The sequence below is a fragment of the Oncorhynchus mykiss genome, chromosome 29 (assembly GCF_057628025.1).
Source record: "Oncorhynchus mykiss isolate SJ-2025 chromosome 29, ASM5762802v1, whole genome shotgun sequence".
In the NCBI taxonomy this organism is placed as follows: Eukaryota; Metazoa; Chordata; class Actinopteri; order Salmoniformes; family Salmonidae; genus Oncorhynchus; species Oncorhynchus mykiss.
Genome location: NC_143050.1, coordinates 12,332,358 through 12,356,523, shown reverse-complemented (window position 1 = coordinate 12,356,523; position 24,166 = coordinate 12,332,358). Strand labels below are relative to the sequence as shown.

The 24,166-nt window shown below is 41.2% G+C and overlaps 1 protein-coding gene and 1 long non-coding RNA gene across 5 annotated transcripts in view; both read right to left on the bottom strand.

Annotated features, from left to right (window-relative positions):
• LOC110510226 (uncharacterized) overlaps window positions 1-24,166 on the bottom strand; it is a 212,749-nt gene that overhangs the window by 165,997 nt on the left and 22,586 nt on the right. The window lies entirely within an intron of this gene.
• The window catches only part of LOC110510227 (CMP-N-acetylneuraminate-beta-galactosamide-alpha-2,3-sialyltransferase 1), a 31,264-nt gene that overhangs the window by 6,502 nt on the left and 596 nt on the right, over window positions 1-24,166 (bottom strand). The window contains exons 2-7 of one of the 2 annotated variants that reach the window (XM_021591615.3): window positions 22,239-22,576; window positions 17,349-17,542; window positions 16,290-16,472; window positions 16,135-16,180; window positions 10,242-10,361; window positions 4,964-9,748 (exon numbers count right to left, since the gene is read on the bottom strand). In XM_021591615.3, coding sequence (XP_021447290.1) covers window positions 9,581-9,748; window positions 10,242-10,361; window positions 16,135-16,180; window positions 16,290-16,472; window positions 17,349-17,542; window positions 22,239-22,529 — 1,002 coding nt within the window. In that variant the 5' untranslated portion in view covers window positions 22,530-22,576 and the 3' untranslated portion in view covers window positions 4,964-9,580. Of the gene's footprint in view, window positions 1-4,963; window positions 9,749-10,241; window positions 10,362-16,134; window positions 16,181-16,289; window positions 16,473-17,348; window positions 17,543-22,238; window positions 22,577-24,166 lie in introns of those variants that run through there. The other variant, XM_036967330.2, reaches the window with a different exon arrangement.

The window sequence follows — 24,166 nt, the reverse complement described above, 5'->3', positions numbered from 1 at the left end:
AATAGGACCGATGAATGTTGAACATGGTTTTCTGTATTCACCCTCTCAACCATTTAACTTGCTAGGTTGAGACTTGTACACTAAACTTAAGGCTACAATGTATTGTAGTTCTGATGGAGTTTTTCTTGATTTCTCCAACAATGAAGTTCTAAATCAATTTGTGAGTAGTAGGCAAAATTGAACCACTCCCCGAGATGGAGTAGAAACTGTCTCTGTCTCTCAGGCTATTCTGTCTCAGGTGCCAGACTCATATGGACAGAGCACTTTAATGACAGCAGGCTGATAGACAGTGCTAGCCAAGATATCATAAATGTTGATCCTAGAAAGAAACTGTCTTGTCTCTAGAGCTACAGTAACTTAAAAGGGAAGTTCCCTCCAAAGTGTCTCTCCCCTTCTGAATTGGCCAATGTATTTTATAATTTCGGCACATTACATGTAATTCTCAAAATAGACATTTAATGAGTGTGAAGCAGAAAGTATACATCCAATGGAAATTGGTCATATATATTTAGAGTAACATCATTAGGGTAGACTAAAATGCAAACAATAAGGTGAAAGTAAAAGTGGACAATGACATCCCGGTGAACTGTCACGAGTCCGACCGAGGGTGGCTCCCCTTCCTGGTCGGGTGGCGCTCGGCGGTCGTCGTCGCCGGCCTATTAGCTGCCACTGATTGTCTTTCCTCCCCCTCCTTGTATGTTTATTGTTAGCACCTGTTAGTGAGTCATTAGTTGGGCTTTATTAGACAGCCTGTTTCTTTGTGCGGGATTAATCATTGTGACCTTCGTGTATGTAGTAGAGGAACGTGTTTGTTCCTGGTCGTGTATTTTCTGCTGTACTGTTTTCGTTTGGGGCATTTGATTTTGAGCACCCAGTGTTGCGTGAGTGCATGAAAAGAGCACAGTATTGCACTCTCTGTTTCCTGCGTCTGACTCCACACCCACGACACCCGGAGCGTTACATGAACAGACGTTATCATGTTTGTTTTGTTTGTTTTTAAACCTTACAATAGTGGTAAAAGCAGAACATTGTTTAAGTGATACGTGTGCATTAGCTGTAGTGGTTAAGAGGGGTTTCTTATTGGGAAGAAAGTAAAGGGTTGAAGGAAAAAGATATGGAGACTAGTGAAAGTAACAAAGACAGTGATAACAAAAGTAAAATGGGAAGATTCATGGTACTCATGTTCTGTCAGTTGATGTCAAATTGAATAAGTGTTGACAGTATGTGAATGGTAATATGTTATTAGTGGCTTTCAGATAGAAGTCTAATAATGCAATATCCAAGTAATTTGAAGAAACTAAGGTTTCAATACAATGTCACGTGACGAACAGAGGGATTGAGCCATGGGACTGATTAGAGGCTGCCATCTGGTGTTTAGGTTAAAGATAAGCTTCCTGTGGACCCATAGATAAGAGTGTACTGAACTCTGAACTCACTGAACTCTGGCTGTAAGGGACGCAGTGGGAAACTTTGGAACAGAGGTCTGAATAATTGAATAAGATACATTTTTGACTATTTCCAATTATTATTTTTCAATTCGATAGTGTGAATAACACCAGTGATTTTAAGTATGAAAGTAACGTCATCTAAACCAATAATTTGTTTCCATTACGTGGAACACTGTCTACTATTGAAGTAGATCCCAAAAAACAATTTTTATTACCAGGGCTATGAAAAAAAAGAAAGCTCTGATAAGCCAGCGCCAACTGTTTGAAGGTGCTAGAGGATTTGTTCAACAACAACTTTCCTATTTTGACTAGTTCATGTCCCAGGGACAGAAAGTACAGAACACAAGCCATGCGTAAATGCAACAGGTCTAGATGATAAGACTACAAGAAAGGGGCTTTGGGATTGTTTACTTTAAAAGGTGCCTATTTTGCTTAAAGGGACCCAGTATCACCTGATGTGTCTCCAGTATGATTATATACACATGGTTTTATCAAGGCTTCCTGCCCAAAATGCAGTAAGCTTGTTTCAATAGGGGAGGGTGGTACATGTAGGCATAGTAATACTGAATGTTGCATTTTTAGGACTGATTCAGATTTAGCATAGTGAAAACTATGTACATGTTTATTTTCTCTTCCAGGACTGATGGAATGTCCACTACCAACATTTCTGACGAGTTTAACAATACAATTCTGTAGCTCTCCCTTTGAATAGCTTCCTGAGGCAGGTGCCTTGGGAGAGCAGTTAGTAAGACTCTGCAGTACTATAAAATATAAAGGTACCCGGATCCGGCTGTTAAGGGAGCATCCAAATGATGTAAGGCCTGGCCATTTGTTGTTTTTGTTCTATGTTTTACCACACAGACACCTGCATACACACACACCCCACCCATCAATACTTATGAATATTTGTTAGTGGTGTTAATATCATGCCTGATTTATTGTGTGGGGTATTGCTATTTGGGTTTAGTAGGTTCTTCATGGTTAGAAAGGATGCACTTTAAAGGGCACAAACATTTAATTTCCTGAAGTGTCTATTGTCTGAATTTTGGTTGACACTTGTAAGTTCTCCGGTAGAGAAATATACTGAAAAACCCTATGTAAACCTGGTATATAGAATTGTTGGACATGTTTTACAAGGGGCATGAGTCTGAAGTACAGGGAAAGAGAAGGGGAAGAACAGACTCACTTAATTACACCATGCCCCTTTCTAAACTCATTAAAACTCTCTGATCCTGGCCACCGCCCTGTGTTTTATCATCTGCTATCTAAGCACACCTTATCAGGAGACAAGATAACTGCAGAAAATGTACACGTGGCCCTTCTCTAAACCTGAAAAGTTGCACTTTGGCAGAGCCTAAATTAATTCAGGTTCAGGAGTAAATGGATAAGAACGCAGCCAGTCCACAGCACTGACTGAGTCATAAGCAGCAACAGGTTATGTATGTTAAGTATTTGTAGATTTATTTTCAGTTAAGTATGTTATGTTGTATTATTAACTGACCACATACAGTGGGGAGAACAAGTATTTGACACATTGCCGATTTTGCAGGTTTTCCGACTTACAAAGCATGTAGAGGTCTGTAATTTGTATCATAGGTACACTTCAACTGTGAGAGACGGAATCTAAAACAAAAATCCAGAAAATCACATTGTATGATTTTTAAGTAATTAATTAGCATTTTATTGCATGACATAGTATTTGATCACCTACCAACCAGTAAGAATTCCGGCTCTCACAGACCTGTTAGTTTTTCTTTAAGGATCCCTCCTGTTCTCCACTCATTACCTGTATTAAATGCACCTGTTTGAACTCGTTACCTGTATAAACGACACCTGTCCACACACTCAATCAAACAGACTTCAACCTCTCCACAATGGCCAAGACCAGAGAGCTGTGTAAGGACATCAGGGCTAAATTGTAGACCTGCACAAGGCTGGGATGGGATACAGGACAATAGGCAAGCAACTTGTTGAGAAGGCAACAACTTTTATTAGAAAATTATTAGAAAATGGAAGAAGTTCAAGATGATGGTCAATCACATTCGGTCTGGGGCTCCATGCAAGATCTCACCTCATGGGGCATCAATGATCATGAGGAAGGTGAGGGATCAGCCCAGAACTACACGGCAGGACCTGGTCAATGACCTGAAGAGAACTGGGACCACAGTCTCAAAGAAAACCATTAGTAACACACTACGCCGTCATGCATTAAAATCCTGCAGCGCACGCAAGGTCCCCCTGCTCAAGCCAGAGCATGTCCAGGCCCGTCTGAAGTTTGCCAATGACCATCTGGATGATCCAGAGGAGGAATGGGAGAAGGTCATGTGGTCTGATGAGACAAAAATAGAGCTTTTTGGTCTAAACTCCACTCACCGTTGTTGGAGGAAGAAGAAGGATGAGTACAACCCCGAGTACAACCCCAAGAACACCATCCCAACCGTGAAGCATGGAGGTGGAAACATCATTCTTTGGGGATGCTTTTCTGCAAAGGGAACAGGACGACTGCACTGTATTGAGGGAAGGATGGGTGGGGCCATGTATCGCGAGATCTTGGCCAACAACTTCCTTCCCTCAGTAAGGGCATTGAAGATGGGTCGTGGCTGGGTCTTCCAGCATGACAACAACCCGAAACACACAGCCAGGGCAACTAAGGAGTGGCTCCGTAAGAAGCATCTCAAGGTCCTGGAGTGGCCTAGCCAGTCTCCAGACCTGAACCCAGTAGAAAATCTTTGGAGGGAGGTGAAAGTCCGTATTGCCCAGCGACAGCCCCGAAACCTGAAGGATCTGGAGAAGGTCTGTATGGAGGAGTGGGCCAAAATCCCTGCTGCAGTGTGTGCAAACCTGGTCAAGAACTACAGGAAACGTATGATCTCTGTAATTGCAAACAAAGGTTTCTGTACCAAATATTAAGTTCTGCTTTTCTGATGTATCAAATACTTATGTAATGGAATTAAATGCTAATTAATTACTTAAAAATCATACAATGTGATTTTCTGGATTTTTGTTTTAGATTCTGTCTCTCACAGTTGAAGTGTACCTATGATATAAAATTACAGACCTCTACATGCTTTGTAAGTAGGAAAACCTGCAAAATCGGCAGTGTATCAAATACTTGTTCTCCCCACTGTATATACTTCCACCCTCAGTGACTGTAGAGTTTACTTCTCCTATTCTCACCCATGGCCATGACCCAAAAGACAGAAATGAGGAGGCCCCATCTCTGCGCTGAAAAAAAGCTATTGATTGCATTATACTTTGGTAAAGTAAACCTTGCTGTCTCCCTGTATTGCCTCCAACAATTCCTCCAGGGATTTGACAGGACTGTAGAACTGCGTAGTGAGATTTTATCTGTGTATATTATATATACCTCACATGCTACCCATAATGCAATTAATATGTTAACTAAGTATATTACAAAGTATATCTGACTCTATTTAACATTATAGTAAAACGATCTGCAATCAAATATTATGTGTTTAGCTGACTAAGGTCAAGAAAGGGTCATGAGAAGCTAATTTCAAAGCAAGTGTTATTTAATAACTTTGTAAAATGAATGGATTCCCATACAAGGTATAAAGCTTAAGTTACAAGGCAATACTGACATTAATAACACATATTTGAGGGGATAGATCTCAAGGTTAACTTACAAGACAAACCTTGAGCAAAGAGATACTAGGTCAGATGCCTAGGAAATAAGAAAATGTCATACAGGTTAAGAGAGAGAAAAACAGACCTTCATTCCATCTATAACATCTGAAGGTGTAACATTTTCAAACCAAAACCAACCACCATTGACCAATCAAACAATACTAAGTTTACAGTAACCTGATCACCCAGGCCCCATCGACACAGGGTGTCACAGCATCTAACGGCTTGTCTGGGGGATGAAACCAATGTAAATAGACAATAAAACCCCTTTGCATCGAGTAATTTAGGAGAGAGCGTTCATGCTGTACAGATACAAGTTACCACAGAGATCATATATCCATATCGATCGACAAACATTTCAGCAAAAAGCCCAAAGATAAAGCCTTCTTTGCATTTCTATAGTTTTATTGGGGGGGTTCTCTAAAGCCTGGTTCAGATACAACAGCCGAGACGATACGGTTTTATGTTTTTGAACAAAGTATGCCTGATCTGAACGGTCTGGAGTTTCCAAGATTCAGTATGTCACATCTTAGCCAAATGCTTGCGATGAGATGGGTCCGTTTATTCAATCAGAGAACTGTGCGCTGATGTTCTGTCTTAAGCCAAGCCGCTAGCTAGCTAGCTAGCCAAACAGATACATAGCTAGCCATTTTTGTTGCATTTAGTTATCCTAGCTTGCTGATATTTATCTGACAAGTCACATGGTGTGCCCTGTTTTGGTGCATGTATTTTATGACACTTGCTTGCTAAACTTTGTTTCAAAGTTTCCTTCACTTAACTGTATGCCCTGTCTTTAGTCAGCTGTTCTACAACACTGTTGAGGAAAACTTATTTGAGGAATCAGGCCGAACTCATTTATAAGAAATAATACGTTTATTGAGCAATTGCAAGGAAGATCACTCTCTCAGGATGAACCCGGAGAGTAACTTTCAGGACATACCATAAAGGAACACTCAGGACATACCGTAAAGGAACTCTCAGGACATACCGTAAAGGAACTCTCAGGACATACCGTAAAGGAACTCTCAGGATATACCATAAAGGAACTCTCAGGACATACCGTAAAGGAACTCTCAGGACATACCGTAAAGGAACTCTCAGGACATACCGTAAAGGAACTTTCAGAACATGCCGTAAAGGAACTCTCAGGACATGCCATAAAGGAACTCTCAGGACATACCGTAAAGGAACTCTCAGGACATACCGTAAAGGAACTCTCAGGACATACCGTAAAGGAACTCTCAGGACATACCAGAAAGGAACTCTCGGGACATACCGGACAGGAACTCTCAGGACATACCGGAAAGGAACTCTCAGGACATACCGGAAAGGAACTCTCAGGACATACCATAAAGGAAAACTCAAGACATACCAGAAAGGAACTCTCAGGACATACCGTAAAGGAACTCTCAGGACATACCATAAAGGAACTCTCAGGACATACCGGACAGGAACTCTCAGGACATACCGGAAAGGAACTCTCAGGACATACCGGAAAGGAACACTCAGGACATACCAGAAAGGAACTCTCAGGACATACCGGAAAGGAACTCTCAGGACATACCGGAAAGGAACTCTCGGGACATACCGGAAAGGAACTCTCGGGACATACCAGAAAGGAACTCTCAGGACATACCGGAAAGGAACTCTCAGGACATACCGGAAAGGAATTCTCATGATATTGTGGTGGTTCATTTCTTTACTATCAAATGAGGAGAGACAAACTTATCACACAAGTCAGAGTTATACTTACACTAAATATTTATTCACGTAATAATAAGGGAGCAGGTCAATACAACGCACACATATAAAGTGAATTGATTTAGTGCGCTATGATAACGATGGCTGGTTGACGATTCACCCTCAGATGATTCGTTGAGAGCCCAGAGACAAAAGTACAAAGGTATTTTATAGCCAAAATACACCCCTTTCAACCTACCCAACAAACAACAGATGTATAGAATGGGTCACAAGGTTAAGATTTGTATGAAAGATACTTATTATTCACAGCAGACAGTATCTGCTGTAAAAAACGTTATCTTTGTGTAGAGACCAGGGTCTGGCCCTGGGGTAATTTCTCCCTGGTACCATATAGAACAGAAACATTAACTCATGCTCTGGAATGAGGTCTCTTCAGGTTTTATCACCCAAAAGACATTGTAAATCTCCTGTCAATGTTATCTCCCAGAGGCAAATTTTCAGTAGAACACACACAGATGAGAGTTCTAACAACCCCTTATTCTGTTGCATAAAACAACTATTTGATGCAATAAAACTATTATAACATAATCTTGGAAAGGAACACTCAGGACATACCAGAAAGGAATTATCAGGATATACGAGAAAGGAATTCTCAGGATATACCAGAAAGGAATTCTCAGGATATACTAGAAAGGAATTCTCAGGATATACCAGAAAGGAATTCTCAGGATATACTAGAAAGGAATTCTCAGGACATACCGGAAAGGAACTCTCAGGACATACCGGAGAGGGTCTCAAAGATTTTACAATCACACAGTATTTATATACTTAATCTACACAAAGAGCTGCTTACTCCTCCAAGGGGGAGGCAACCTTACAAAAGAGATGAGGGATAATTGTCTCCATTTCCTTAGAAAAATAATACAAATGAGAACAGGTTCTAACCAATTCTCACAGACTATACAGTGCATTCTGAAAGTATTCAAACCTCATTTCTTGCCTAATCAATCTACACTCAACACCCCATAATGACAAAGTGAAAACAGGTTTTTAGACATTTTGGCAAATTGAAAACAGAACTACCTTATTTACATAAGTGTTCCGACCGTTTGCTATGAGACTTGAAATTGAGCTCTGGTGCATTTCCATTGATCATCCTTGAGATGTTTCTACAACTTGATTGGAGTCCACCTGTGGTAAATTCAATTGGTTGGACATGATTTGGAAAGGCACAAACCTGTCTATATAAGGTCCCACACTTGACAGTGCATGTCAAAGCAAAAAAGGAATTGTCCGTAGAGCTCCGAGACAGATTTGGGGAAGGGTACAAAACATGTCTGCATCATTGAAGGTCCCCAAGAACACAGTGGCCTCCATCATTCTTAAATGGAAGAATATTGGAACCACAAAGCCTCTACCTAGAGCTGGCCGCCCGGCCAAACCGAGAAATCGGGGGAGATTGGCCTTGGTCAGGGAGGTGACCAAGAACCCGATGGTCACTCTGAGTTCCTCTGTGGATATGGGAGAACCTTCTAGAAGGACAACCATCTCTGCAGCACTCCACCAATCAGGCCTTTATGGTAGAGAGGCCAGATGGAAGCCACTCCTCAGTAAAAGGCACAAGACAGCCCACTTGGAGTTTGCCAAAAGGCACCTAAAAGACTCTCAGACCATGAGAAACAAGATTCTCTGGTCTGATGAGACCAAGATTGAACTCTTGAGAGAGCTTGAGAGGATATGCAGAGAAGACTGGGATAAATTCCCAAATACAGGTGTGCCAAGCTTTAGAGTCATACCCAAGAAGACGCAAAGCTGTAATCACCGTCAAAGGTGCTTCAACAAAGTACTGAGTAAAGGGTCTGAATACTTCTGTACATGTGCTATTTCAGTTTTTAAATTTCTAAAAACCTGTTTTTGCTTTGTCATTATGGGGTATTGTGTGTAGATTGATGAGGGGGGAAAACTATTGAATCCATTTTAGAATAAGACTGTAACGTAACAAAATGTGGAAAAAGTCAAGGGGTCTGAATCATTTCTGAATACACCGTATGTCTAAAATAGAGGAGACATGGGATCTTTAAAGCCTAACCAGAGGGAACTATGTTTCCACACGGCTAGGCTTTAGTGCCCGAAAGATAATGAGCAATTAATAAATCACTCTTCTGTGTGGTACGTAAAGAGGTTACTGGACAGGTGTGGAAAATGACCAGTGACTAGTAGTATTCAACTCAAGCATTTACATAGCATTAGTCTGTAACAAAACAATTTTGTACCCACAACACAAAATTCTACAACTGGCTAGTTTCGTCTCTTCTCGTCTTTCCTTATGTTGGCTGTTGTTTCTGAACCCGGGCTTAAAAGAGCTGTATAGTATGATTGGTGGAAGATATTTCAAATCTGATTCCAGATTTGAATAGCAGAGAAGTAGCCTAAGTTTTTATCTTACTTGTTGGTAAAGCTCTCAACTTAGCTGATTTGTGTTACATTATTGTGATTAGAATGTTAGAAGTCATGGGAGTTTTTAACAATGGTAGCTTTGGAAATTTGAAAAGTAGATTTGTTTTTAAAAGTAGATTCATTTTTTTAGAAGGTCAAAAAGTTTAAAAAGTATAAATGTTATCAAAAGCATGTTTATCAAGACCAAACTTTTTTTAAAGTTTGAATGGTGTTTCTAAGATGTAATGTAGTCCTCGACAGACTAAACAGTCAGAAATAAATTGTTCAATATAAAAAAAAATGGGACTATTGAAGCAAATCCCGTTAATGATCTGGATTAATGATTATCACCATCCCTTATATATCTCAAGTTTATGTATTTCCGAGAGCTTTCTTGTGACATTGTACTCATAGTCTCCAGGGTGTGGTCCAGTCTTGAGCTTTTTATTGGTTAGTGTTTCCCAGTAGTGGTGCCAGTTCCCATTTCTGTCTTTCCCAAATCCATACACATTCACCTGCATTTGGAATGAAGTGTTTAGAGAATTTGTTTAATAACAGTGTTTACTGAAGTTTTATGTATGGCAATGTGATATATTGTCTATGCAGCCTATGGGCCTACATGATTTGGGTGTTAGTGCTATACTATATGCATTGCGTGGTGTAGCATACAGTCTATCTTGTAGTGACCTGAGAAAGTACCATTCCTAGCAGAGCATGTTTTGGTATTGCTAAACACTGCACAATTTAAACACTTTGCTCTCCAAATACTCTTTCCCTGACACTCGTGTAAATATTGTACTGTAAATTATTGAGTGTCTTCTTGTATTTATACTTATGAAAATGTTTATTCTGTTCCATTGAGCTTAATTTTTACTTATTTCTTATTGTTGTTGCATTATAGAGAGGGAACCTGCTAGTACGCATTTCATTGGACTGTGTACACCATGTGTATCCTGCGCATATGACACCACTTGAACTTGATGTGTGTTGATATGAATAACGTCTTACCTCGTCACAAATGTGTAGGGCTAATATCAAAGCCATGAATCCGGTGGAGGGGTACTTGCCGTAATAGTCAAGCCAGACTTCATGAACATATTTCATGAACACAGGATTCAGAACCAACACCTGCATGGAATATATTATACATAAACAGCATGATTTAATTAGAAAATGCAATGCAAATAGTATGGGTAGCCATTTGACTAGATGTTCAGGAGTCTTATGTCTTGGGGGATAGAAGCTGTTAAGAAGCGTCTTGGACCTAGACTAGGCACTTCGGTACCGCTTGCCGTGTGGTAGCAGAGAGAATAGTCTATGACTGGGGTGGCTGGAGTCTTTGACCATTTTTAAGGCCTTCCTCTGACACCGCCTGGTATAGAGATCCTGGATGGCAGGAAGCTTGGCCCCAGTGATGTACTGGGCCAATCGCACTACCCTCTGTAGTGCCTTGTGGTCGGAGGCCGAGCAGTTGCCATACCATACTCTCGATGGTGCAGGTGTAGAACCTTTTGAGGATCTGAGGACCCATGCCAAATCTGTTCAGTCTCCTGGGGGGGAATAGGTTTTGTTTTCGTGTCCACTTCACGACTGTCGTTGTGTGCTTGGACCATGTTAGTTTGTTGGTGATGTGGACAACAAGGAACTTGAAGATCTCAAGCTGCTCCACTGCAGCCACGTCGATGAGAATGGGGGCGTGCTCGGTCCTCTTTTTCCTGTAGTCCACAATCATCTCCTTTGTCTTGATAACGTTGAGAGAGAGGATGTTGTCCTGGCACCACATGGTCAAGTCTCTGACCTCCTCCCTATAAGCTGTCTCGTTGTTGTCGGTGATCAGGCCTACCACTGTTGTGTCATTGGCAAATTTAATGATGGTGTTGGAGTCGTGCCTGGCCATGCAGTCATGAGTGAACAGAGAGTACAGGAGGGGATGAGCACGCACCCCTGAGGGGCACCTGTGTTGAGGATCAGCGTGGCGGAAGTGTTGTTACCTACCCTTACCACCTGGGGGCGCACCGTCAGGAAGACCAGGATCCAGTTGCAGAGGGAGGTGTTTAGTTCCAGGATCCTTAGCTTATTGATGCGCTTTGAGAGCACTATTGTGTTGAACGCTGAGCTGGAGTAAATTAATAGCATTCTCACATAGGTGTTCCATTTGTCCAGGTGGGAAAGGGTAGTGGGGAGTGCAATAGAGAATGCATCATCTGTGGATCTGTTTGGGCGGTATGCAAATTGGAGTGGGTCTTGGGTTTCTGGGATGATGGTGTTGATGAGAGCCATGACCAGCCTTTCAAAGCACTTCATGGCTACAGACTTGAGTGCTACGGGTTGATAGTCATTTAGGCAGATTACCTTAGTGTTCTTGGGCACAGGCACTATGGTGGTCTGCTCAAAACATGTTGATATGACAGACTCAGACAGGGAGAGGTTGAAAATGTTAGTGAAGACACTTGCTAGTTGGTCAGCGCATGCCCGCAGTACAAGTCCTGGTAATCCGTCTGGCCCTGCCGCCTTGTGAATGTTGACCTGTCTAAAGGTCTTACTCACATCAGCAGCGGAGAGCATGATCACACTGTCTTCCGGAACAGCTGGTGCTCTCATGCATGTTTCAGTGTTATTTGCCTCGAAGCGAGCATAGAAGTAGTTTAGCTCATCCGGTAGGCTCTTATCACTGGGCAGCTCTTGGCTGTGCTTCCCTTTGTATTCTGTAATGGTTTGCAAGCCCTGCCACATCCAACGAATGTCAGAGCCGGTGTAGTACAATTCAATCTTAGTCCTGTATTGATGCTTTGCCTGTTTGATGATTCATCGGAGGGCATAGCGGGATTTCTAATAAGCTTCCGGGTTAGAGTCCCACTCCTTGAAAGCGGCAGCTCTAGCCTTTAGCTCAGTGCGGATGCTGCCTGTAATCCATGGCTTCTGGTTGGGGTATGTACGTATGGCCAATGTGGGGACAACGTCATCTATGCACTTATTAATGAAGCCAATGACTGATGTGGTGTACTCCTCAATGCCATTGGAGGAATCCTGGAACATATTCCATTCTGTGCTAGCAAAACAGTCCTGTAGCTTAGCATCTGCTTCATCTGACCACTTTTTTATTGGTATAGTCACTGGTGCTTCCTGCTTTAAATTTTGCTTGTAGTCAGGAATGAGGAGGATGGAATTATGGTCAGATTTGTCAAATGGAGGGTGAGGGATGCATCTCTGTGTGTGGAGTATATGTTGTCCAGAGGTATTTTCCCACTGAATGCACATTTAACATGCTGATAGAAATTTGGTAAAACTGATTTAAGTTTCCCTGCATTAAAATCCCTGGCTACTCGGAGCACCAAAGTTTTCTTGTTTGATTATGGTGGAATACAGCTCATTCAATGCTATCTTAGTGTCAGCCTCTGACTGTGATGTTATGTAAACAGCTACAAAGAATATAGATGAAAACTCATGCTGTAGGTAGTGTGGCCTGCAGCTTATCATGAGAAACTCTACCTCAGGCGAAAAAAAACCTTGCAGACTTCCTTAGATGTCGTGCACCGGCTGTTGTTTCCAAAAATACATAGACCGCCGCCCCTTGTCTTACCAGATGCCCCTGTTCTATCCTGCCGGTACATCGCAACAGGAAATGTGAATTATCATTTGGATAATAATTGATTGACTTTTTTGGAGGGGTTGATACGTTTCACATGTTTTTTAGCCTCTAATACAGTGGTTCACAATGTTTTTATAGTCCCGTACCCCTTCAAACACTCAACCTCCAGCTCCACCCCCTCTAGCACCAGGGTCAGTGCACTCTCAAATTTTGTTTTTGCCATCATTGTAAGCCTGCCACACACACACTATACGACACATTTATTAAACATAAGAATGAGTGTGAGTTTTTGTCACAACGTGGGAAGTGACAAAGAGCTCTTATAGGACCAGGGCACAAATAATAATAGAGTAATAATCAATCATTTAGCTTTTTATTTAACCACCTTACATATAACATTTGTTCATTGGAAATTGTGAATAACTCACCACAGGTTAATGAGAAGGGTGTGTTTGAAAGGATGCATATTACTCTGCAATGCTGGGTCGTATTGGAGAGAGTCTCCGTCTTAAATACATTTCCATACACCGAGAATCCACTCTCACATAGGCACGTGGTTGCAAAGGGCAACAGTGTCTTAACAGCGCAATTTGCCAAGGCAGGAGCCTCATCGAAATCTGGCAATGGCTTCTGATTAAATTCAATTTTCACAGAACCGCTTGATGCAATTTCGATGAGGTTCTCTTCTTCAGATATCGGGAGGTGGACTGGAGGCAGGGCATGAAAGGGATAACTCAGGTGCTTCGCTATATCATGTTTGACATTGTCCGTCAACGTGAGTTCATTTGCACACAAAAAAATCATACAATGATGGAAAGACCTGTGTGTTTTCCTTGTTAATGCAGACAGAGAAGAGCTCCAACTTCTAAATCATAGCCTCAAATTTGTCCCACACATTGAATATAGTTGCGGAAAGTCTGTGTAATCCTAGATTCAGATCATTCAGGCGAGAAAATACATCACCCAGATAGACCAGTTGAGTGAGAAACTTGTCATCATGCAAGCGGTCAGACAAGTGAAAATGATGGTCAGTAAGAAAACTTTAAGCTCGTCTCTCAATTTAAAAACAACGTGTCAATACTTTGCCCCTTGATAACCTGTGCACTTCTGTATGTTGCAAAAGCGTTACATGGTCGCTGACCATATCATCGCATAGTGCAGAAAATACACGATTTCAGGGGCCTTGTTTTAACAAAGTTTTCACTGTAGTGTCCAAAACGTCTTTCAAGCTGTCAGGCATTCCTTTGGCAGCAAGAGCCTCTCAGTGGATGCTGCAGTGTACCCAGGTGGCGTGGGGAGCAACTGCTTGCACGCGTGTTACCACTCCACTATGTCTCCCTGTCATAGGTTTTGCGCCATCAGTACAGGTACCAACATGAGCAGCAGCTATGTTTGGCTAAATACGGACCGTTAGCGGAATTCCCACGAGAGAGTAACGGTTAATGTGATTGGATGTTAGTTATTTGACTAGGCTACCTGTTTTTGACATTGTGTTGTTATTTCGCTGAACACTAGATGGTTTAATTTTATTTTTGGCAGTGAAACGAGGCTACACAGGCGGGGAAAAAACTCACCCAAATGTATAAATGGACTATTTGAAAATGTGAATCACATTTCTATTTGTGTATACCGCGACGGCATTATGCGTACCCCTACAGGAGGCCTTTTGTCTCTTGCTAGGCCGTCATTGTAAATAATTATTTGTTTTTAATTGACTTGCCTGATTAAATAAAGGTAAAATCAAAATAAATCAAATAAAAGATAAATTAAATCAAATGAAGATCCTACATCGGTACTGATGGGCCTCTTCTCCTATAGCATTTTCCTAAAACGAACATGGCTCAAAGGTCCCCCCCCCCCCCCAAAACAAACGGAGTGTCAATGACATCATCCTAGGTGCTTGAATTGTGTTGAGTTTGTACAATAAAACTGGACTACGTTCAAAAATCCTCATTCCGTTTTAGTAATGGGCATACCACCAACACCATAGAACCCCAAAGTGGAGGTGCCATAATACCCATAAAACCTAGTGGTCAAGCAAGGAAATGGTTCCTTAAAATAAGGGCTGTGTTTCGTGTAGGTTTACCCTGGCGTGACGTTTTGAAAACCATGTAAATCTCTCTCAGACAAGGTGACTTTTATCAATATATTCGGCTCTATTTACTCTCAGATTCAAAAATTCTAATTAGCATCAAATTAGACATCATGCAAGACTACACATTCCTGCAAGCTCCTGCACATGGAGTAAAGTGAGTAAAATTAGTTTGGAAAATCTGAAACTATGCATCTTAAAAATAGTTTTAAGATGTCCGTACTGAATAGGCCCCGAGCGCTGGCATGAAAAGCAAACCACCCTAGACATAAAACCCTTAGGCATCGCCCCAATAGGGTTAACCCACTTGGTGGGAATTATAGCATGGATCATATAGTATTGCTACACTGCCCCCTCCGAACAGGAAGGAATGTCCATGTGCTTCGATGACTCAGCCACCATATTCAGACCATGTGTTCCCAATGGCCTCACCATTCCCCTTCTAACACCAATGTAGCAAACAGTGAGGCAGGGAAGCAAACCCAGGTTGCTTCCATGAAAGGCAAACATTGCGCCAATGACCCACTTGGTGGGAATTGTAAAATGGCCAATTAGGCGAGGATCGCTACAATATGGTCACTGTGATAGAACATTTATTTTCATTGGTGATTATCTAGCCTGATTATCAGACATCACCATGTAGACTGGATCGTAAGAGACAATATTCTCCTGGTAAAGCAAATACACTTTTTAATTGAACTATTATATTAAAGAGATTGAACAGGATCTTAAGTACTTACAAATTGGTAACATATTGTACATATTGTAAAAAAAAAAAATGAACATACAGTGTATCATAGGAAGTTGTGTACAATTTTCAGGGAGCTGTTTTGCCTCGTTCAGCACTACATTCAAAACTACTGGCTGAAATTATACAAAACCTTTATAACGCATATTTAATCTCAGTATTCACAATAATAGTAGTATTGTGTGCATGTAAACATACTCTGAACAATTCCACGTTGACACTCTTTGACTGCATTGTGTGTGCAAAACACGGATGATAAACACAAGTGGAATTTTACGAGACTTCGCAAATGTGTTATCGAGCATCTGACCAAATTACGCATGATTTTAGGGTCAACCGAGATTAGCCCATACCTGACTAACAAACATCCTCAATTACCTACTATCCAACATATAAACATATCATGCATTTATCATTGACTGTAGATGTATTAGAACCATAATACATGATCGTGATCAACAATGAGACTCACCAAATCTTTGTTGGCCTTTATCTTCGGTCTAAGACGTAAATATGAGCTGTTGAATAAAATAAGACCTACATTTTATCCAGAGTTTCAATGTAATCTTTGAAAAATGCATGGTGTAACAGATTGATGGACTAATCAAAAGGAGAACGGTTACTCACAAGGTGATGTGAGACCCAGTGGTAATGGCACCGGGCAGCCACTGAAGGTCCAGAGTCTTGAAAGGGAAAAACAAGAGACTAGTGGTGTTGTCCAGATCTATGGCACTCTCTGGGTATATGATGTGATGTGTGGTGCGGCTGCCAACATCCCGCTCATAGCCAGAGGTACGAGCCTTGTTCATTCTGGATAACACAGTAAATAACCGGGATCCATATCATGATTGCCATATTCCAAAACACTTTAATTCAAAACACATAGTCATTTATTTAAAAAAAAATGAAAACACCAAACCAAACCAAAACAGGCATACATAGAGGACAGTAAATCATTAAGTTGGATGAAGGCACAACTTTGCCATACTGTCTTCTGTGACACCATGGGTAAGGCCATTGAGGGCTATATATATATGTTCAAATAGTTTATTTCTTCTTATTGTACTTGGTAAACAAACTGAAAGGGTGCATATAATACCACCAGGAGGTCTAAACAGGTATAAAGCCAACGTTAGTGATTAGCTGCCACATGCAGCTATGCCACATTTTTGCTACTTTCTCCCTGGAGTGTGCACTCGTTCACTACTTCCCACAAATCTAAAAGCACTGAACAACCATGTGCAAGTGAACAAGTGCACACTTTGAGGTAGGAGGGATAAATGGGACATAGCCCTTAATTCCTTGGAATTCTTTGATCCTTCCTTAACCTATAGGAAGTCCCGCCCAGTTGACTCCTTCAAAATGGTGAAAGTCCTCAATTGCACTGCTCATGCTAAAACAGGCTGTGTTGCACTGCCCATGCAAAAACAGGCTGTGTTGCACTGCCCATGCTAAAACAGGCTGTGTTGCACTGCCCATGCTAAAACAGGCTGTGTTGCACTGCCCATGCTAAAAACAGGCTGTGTTGCACTGCCCATGCTAAAACAGGCTGTGTTGCACTGCCCATGCTAAAACAGGCTGTGTTGCACTGCCCATGCTAAAACAGGGTGTGTTGCACTGCCCATGCTGAAACAGGCTTTGTGGCAAGTGTGCCCTCGATCAACCACACCCTCTCAGTTGTCTTACCTTATGATGACATCACTGGAGTCGATGAGGGCTCCGTAGTGGGAGCCCTTGAGGTTCCCAGAGTTCCCCACCACAGCACAGGTCCTACAACGCTCAGGGCCCGCGTCCATGTAAAGGTCAGCATCAGGGATGACCTGGAACAACTTCTCCACCACCTCGCTAAAGTTGGCTATGTTACGGTCTTTCTGCAATTTCTGGTTATTTAATTGCACCAGACAATACATAAAACAACAATGAATACACAATAAATACACAACAATGGACAGGCTGACACTAAAAGCATCCTAATGCAAATGACACACTATAACATCTGAGGAAACCCACACACTAAAGGTAAGACTCCAGAGTGCTCCAGTGCTCTTTACACTGAGGTTATTGATGACTACTATAGCAAACCGTTAATCAGTTGTCAGTGACCATGCTTATATTGCAGCCTAAACATCAAATAAAAGAGTTCATTCTGAATAAAACTCCCTCGTATTCAAAAATGTAACTACAGTAAACTATTGGAGATTCTTAAAGGGATAGTGTGAGATTTTGGCAAACCTCCCCAGAGTCAGATGAACAAGTCGTTTTATGTCTCTGTGTGCAATTTGATGGAAGTTTATGGTTGTTTCTCGATTGCCAGAGGTGGGACCAAGTCAATATTATTCAAGTCACGAGTAAGTCTCAAGTGACAAGGTCCAAATCTCAAGTTGAGTCCCTTGTAGAACGGGTCGAGTCATGTCCAAGACGTGCATTCTAAGGACGAAGTCGAGTCAAAGGTCTCAAGTCAAGTAGAAAAAATCTACAGAGGCAATGACTCGTTCAACTACAAATCTTTGTCTATTTATTGAGGCTAACAGACAGGCCTTTTCATTATTTTGTCTACAACACATTTTGATTATGTAATAATTCATTTTAACAACCAATTCCAAACACAAGTTTCATAAGTAAAGGATACATTTCAACCCATTTTGCATACCAAATGACCAGTAGAGCCTATGCTAGTCATTGTTGCTTAATGCCCCATTGCTAATAAACGGTTCATATCCTCGATCACCAAAATGTTTTGGAACTGCATTTTTATTGATGTCAATCCTCTCTCCATACGATTTGACATTTGCGCTGCACCCGATCTTATAGCTGAACATCAAATCTGAAATCTGTTCGGTGACCCAGTGGTTTTCAAACGATTTGACCCGCAATCCTTAAAATATGTGTGACCCCCGCGCATGCACACGTGCACACTCGCTACGCAAATATAGCCTCCCACTGGGCACAAACATAAATTCAACGTCTATTCCACATTGGTTCAACAACGTTGATTCAACCAGTGTCATTGCAGTCATAAATGGTGATGCAAATGCAAGATACGTAAATAAATGCAATTTACACCTGCATTTTGAACTGAATGTAATTTATGTGAACAGTCAATATCAACTTGAGATATCATGTCACATTGAGCCCTGGGAGCAGTTGTTTTGGAGGATTTACTGAGTTGCTCAAGGGCAGAACAGCTGAGTTTTCTACTTTTCCGGCTCGGCGATTCAGTTACTGTCTTAATGCTCAATGTGTTAAAATTATTTGATAAAATATTGCATTTGGCCTTTACTATAGAAGCACATTGAATAACGCATTCATTAATGGCAAAAGATAAAGTCAAAAAATAAAATGTTGAAGTGTCTGTCCTATATCTAGCAGATATAAGAAAGCTCAGGAAATGTTTTCGTTTTTTTGGACACATATTTAACCCCTTATTTTTGTTGGTACATCACTACCTTCATACTAAGATGTCTAAGGTGGAGCCGGAGAAGAAGGCTGACGTTTTACGTGTCCCTAACCGATTGTGTTTTTGTTCGTTTATTTGCCTTGTTTGTAACTTATTTTTTAAACTTATTTTGTACATAATGTTGCTGCTACCGTCTCTTATGACCGAAAATATATTTTGGACCTCAGAACTGCGATTACTCACCACAAACTGGCAGAATCCTTTTTTCCTTTAACGAGTCCGACAAGCCCGATGTAAATGACTGCTTTCCCGGGAACAGGCCCAGATCCCCATCATTTGTGTGAAGAGAAGGCAGAGAAAAAGGGTCCGGAGGGCTGCCACCTGAGAATTCGTAGGCAATCGAATAAACCCCCACTGCCTTCCATTCTGCTAGCAAAAGTGCAATCTTTGGAAAATAAAATCGATGACCTACACTGACGATTAAACTACCAACGGGACATTCAAAACTAATATCTGCTTCACTGAGTCGTGGCAGAACGACAACACTATCAACATACAGCTGCCTGGTTATAGAAGAGTGGCGTCTGGTAAGACAAAGGGCGGCGGACTATGTATTTTTGTAAATAACAGCTGGTGCACAATATCTAAGGAAGTCTCAAGATTTTGCTCGCCTGAGGTAGAGTATTTCATGATAAGCTGTAGACCACACTATCTACGTAGAGAGTTTTCATCTGTATTTTTCATAGCTGTCTACATACCACCACAGACTGAAGCTGGCACTAAGACCACACTGTATTCCGCCATAAGCAAACAGGAAAACGCTAACCCAGAGGCGGCACTCCTAGGGGCAAGGGACTTTCATGCAGGGAAAATTTAATTTGTCTAACCAAATATTTATCAGCATGTAAATTGTGCAATCAGAGGGATAACTACTCTGGACACCTTTACTCCACACACAGAGACGCATACAAAACTCTCCCTCGCCCTCCATTTGGCAAATCTGACTATAATTCTATCCTCCTGATTCCTGCTTACAAGCAAAAATTAAAGCAGGAAGCAACAGTGACTCAATCAATAAAAAAGTGGTCAGATGAAGCAGATGCTATGCTACAGGACTGTTACGCTAGCACAGACTGGAATATGTTCCGGGATTCCTCCAATGGCATTGGTACACCACATCAGTCACTGGCTTCATCAATAAGTGCATCGATGACGTCGTCCCCACATTGACCGTATGTACATACCCCGACCAGAAACCATGGATTACAGGCAACATCCGCACTGAGTTAAAGGCTAGAGCTGCCACTTTCAAGGAGTGGGACTCAAACACGGAAGCTTATAAGAAATCTCGCTATGCCCTCCAACGAACCATCAAACTGGCAAAGCGTCAATCCTGGACTAAGATCAAATCATACTACACCGGCTCTGACACTCGTCAGATGTGGCAAGGCTTGCAAACCATTACAGACTACAATGGGAAGCACAGTTGAGAGCTGCCCAGTGACACGAGCCTACCAGATGAGCTAAACTACTCACTGGGGCCAAGCTTCTACCCCCAAGCCCTAAGGCTCATGAACGTCTAATCAAATGGCTACCCAGACTATTTGCATTGCCCCCCCCACTCTTTTACACCTCTGCTACTTTCTGTTGTTATCATCTACATTGTATGCATTGTCACTTTAAGAGTCTGGTGTCACTGAGAACTGTCCTTGTTTTTGAAAGAAAAGCACATTTGTTGTCCATTAAAATAACATCAAATTGATCAGAAATACAGTGTAGACATTGTTAATGTTGTAAATTATTTAAAAAGCCTTACAACCTCTCATTCATTCAGTTTCACACTCGGGCGGCAGGTAGCCTAGTGGTTAAAGCACTGTGCCAGTAACTGAGAGAGTTGCTAGATCAAATCCCCAAGCTGACAAGGTAAAAGTCTGTTGTTCTGCCCCTGAACAAGGCAGTTAACCCACTGTTCCTGGGCTGTAATTGTAAATAAGAATTTGTTCTTGACTGACTTGCCTAGTTAAATAAAACACTTGCAACACCCCCCAAAATCTTCTCACTGTTCTAGCTAACCCAACCTGTGTTGCTTGAGGGCTTTTTTTACAAGTTTGATACTATTTCTGGCTGCATGGAAAATAATCCACAGAGAATCTGTGCCACAAAATGAGTGATAAAATGTTCCAAAACATGGCCAGATCATTTCAAGTCATCAGTCTCTAGTCAAAATCGAGTCCCATGTCTTGAGGCTCCAAGTCGAGTCTCAAGTCAAAATCGAGTCCCGTGTCTTGAGGCTCCAAGTCGAGTCTCAAGTCAAAATCGAGTCCCGTGTCTTGAGGCTCCAAGTCGAATCTCAAGTCAAAATCGAGTCCCGTGTCTTGAGGCTCCAAGTCGAGTCTCAAGTTTTTAAAATTTTATATCAAGTCTAGTCTCAAGTCATCAAATTTGTGACTAGAGTCAGACTTGAGTCGAAGTCATATGACTTGAGTTCACACCTCTGGCGATTGATAAGTTTACTGGATCAGCTAGCATTAGTGCAATCAGCTAGTTGACCCTGTAGACTTTTGTCAGTGCGCTAAAGCTAGCTGACTTTAGTAAATTTTAAAAAGGTCTTGATTGTTAAAATGTCACACTATTCCATTAACTTTAGAAAACAATAAACAGGTTTTGATATTTCAATGTGTAGTGACACTGAGTGTTTGGGACTCTCCTTGACCAATGGAAACATTAATAGGCTAATCTACATAGGAAGATACTGTTTCTGTGACAGTCGATCAGTTGTTCTTTACAGATAATAATCCCTTACTGTTATAAAGTTTAGAATAATCAATGCAAAGGTCATATCAATGAGATGGCGGGTAGTGTTTTATTTTTCTAATTTGTTTTATTTTATTTTAATGGTTTATTTAATTAGCATTCTATCTATTTTTTCTTGGTAGGTGTGGGCTTGATTATACCGTGTATAATGTATGAGTAAATATGTGAATATGTGTTGGGTAGGTGTGGAAATATACCGTGTATAATGTATGAGTAAATATGTGAATATGTGTTGGGTAGGTGTGGAAATATACCGTGTATAATGTATGAGTAAATATGTGAATGTGTTGGGTGTGACAGCAGGCATCACTTTTATTGCTTTAAGATAAGATGTAATAAACTGTTGATAAAAATGTTTTTATTACCTGCCACCACATTCTTGTATCGTTGGAGAGTGTCTTGTACTTTCTGGTCAGAAAGGGTTGAAAAGATGTGTTGAAGCGCTTCTGAAACCAGAGGTCATCGTCTGGCTGTGTCATACATTTGAGACAGGCGCAATATTTTGGAGAGAGGATCCTGTCCAGAGGCCGAAGGGCATTTTTAACAAAGTCCACAAGCGAATTGGAGGACAGCTGTCCGGTATAAAACACAACGATAGTAGTGATGCAGAGTAGAACGATGACACGACGGACTTTTCTAATCCTGAAGAGAATCATTTTGCCGATAGCAGGGAACCTGTTGGGTGTCACAGAATCCTCACCACCTGTAAAGAGATCAATAATAAACGGACAATTACATTTTATATAGAATAGATGTAACCTATAAGTCTTAATCAAAAAGCTGAAGGATGAAAGGCAAATGAACAAATTGACATATGTAAATAAGGTATTTCTGTTTTTTATTTGTAATAGATTTGCAAACATTTCTAAAAACCTGTTTTAGCTTTGTCATTATGGGGCATTGTGTGTAGATTGATGGGGGGGGGGGGGGGGCGGACTATTTGATCAATTTTAGAAGAAGGCTGTAATGTAACAAAATGTGGAAAAAGTCAAGGGGTGTGAATACTTTCCGAAGGCACTGTATACGGAAAGGGGGATACCTAGTCAGTTGCACAACTGAACGCATTCAACTGAAATGTGTCTTCCGCATTTAACCAACCCCTCTGAATCAACATTCAAGTTATGCCTATAGAATAGAAAGCAATGTGTTGTTTTTATTGTGCTTACTGAATTAAGTTAAAAGTGAGCTACCCACTCTCAGACCAGCCTTACTTATTGAACCTTCCTTATAAACGACATTAGCGTTCCAAAGATTAACTATAAAAAGTGAGAAATAAGTTTTACAAAACTGCTGAAGGAAGTCCCATTAACTGGGAAAGTAAGTTTCCTAAAGATGCGTGTGGTTACTAGCTTGTCTTAAAGTTTTTAAGGTTGTAAAATAAGAAGCAGTGAACAGTAAAGTGGTAATGTTCGGTATGTCAGAGACATGCAAATTGCCAACGGACTTGAATGCAGGTGTTAGGCGGGTAGCCAGTAAATAAGCCCTTTTAAGTGATTGTTTGACAATCAGATTAAAACATCACGACTGGTTGTGTTCATGCCACAATAAAAGGAGGCAGCCGCATAGAGCTAAACTCACAAAGACACAGCTCCAACAACACATAATATCACATTATTCTGCCTAAAAACAACGATAACTTCTCTCACCCAGTGGCATGAGTGCTGTTTAGGTGAGAGCTGATGTCGCCCCATGAAAACCAAGGCCCACTTTGCCAAAGGCAGGGGCGCAAAATATGTAGCTTGTCCATGCCTCTCCAGGGTGCTGTTGGAAAGACGCAGCGCTAAGGCGATCCACTAACGCTCCATCAAATTCATTTAACATAAATGATATAGCCTAACGTAGAAAGAGTAGTAGCCTTTGTGTTTTTTCTGTTAGCCCATAGACTGGAGACGTATATATTAAATGTTATGAGACAGACACATTTTAATTCATTAACTTAATAATGAGGAGAGAGAGAGAGAGAGTGCAGGAGAAAGTTAACTAAAAAGGCAAGCGGACAGACATCCGTTTTGAAACGGCTGCAGCACAATCCAACAGAGGTGGACAGCAGATGCTGCTGAAATTAATTCATTTCAACAATTGTCTTCATTTTAATTCGATTTAACTAACATCAAGAGGGCTTTTTTGAAGCCTATTTCTTCCTATAAAAAATAAATAAAAGGTAGGTCAACTTGTTTGACAAACGCAATTATGCTATCCATAGATTTTTGACGGTATAGCCAAATACTCCAATACTGTCACCATGCACCATTCGGTTAAAAACAGGGCTCAGATTGAGTGGGGTTATGCCATA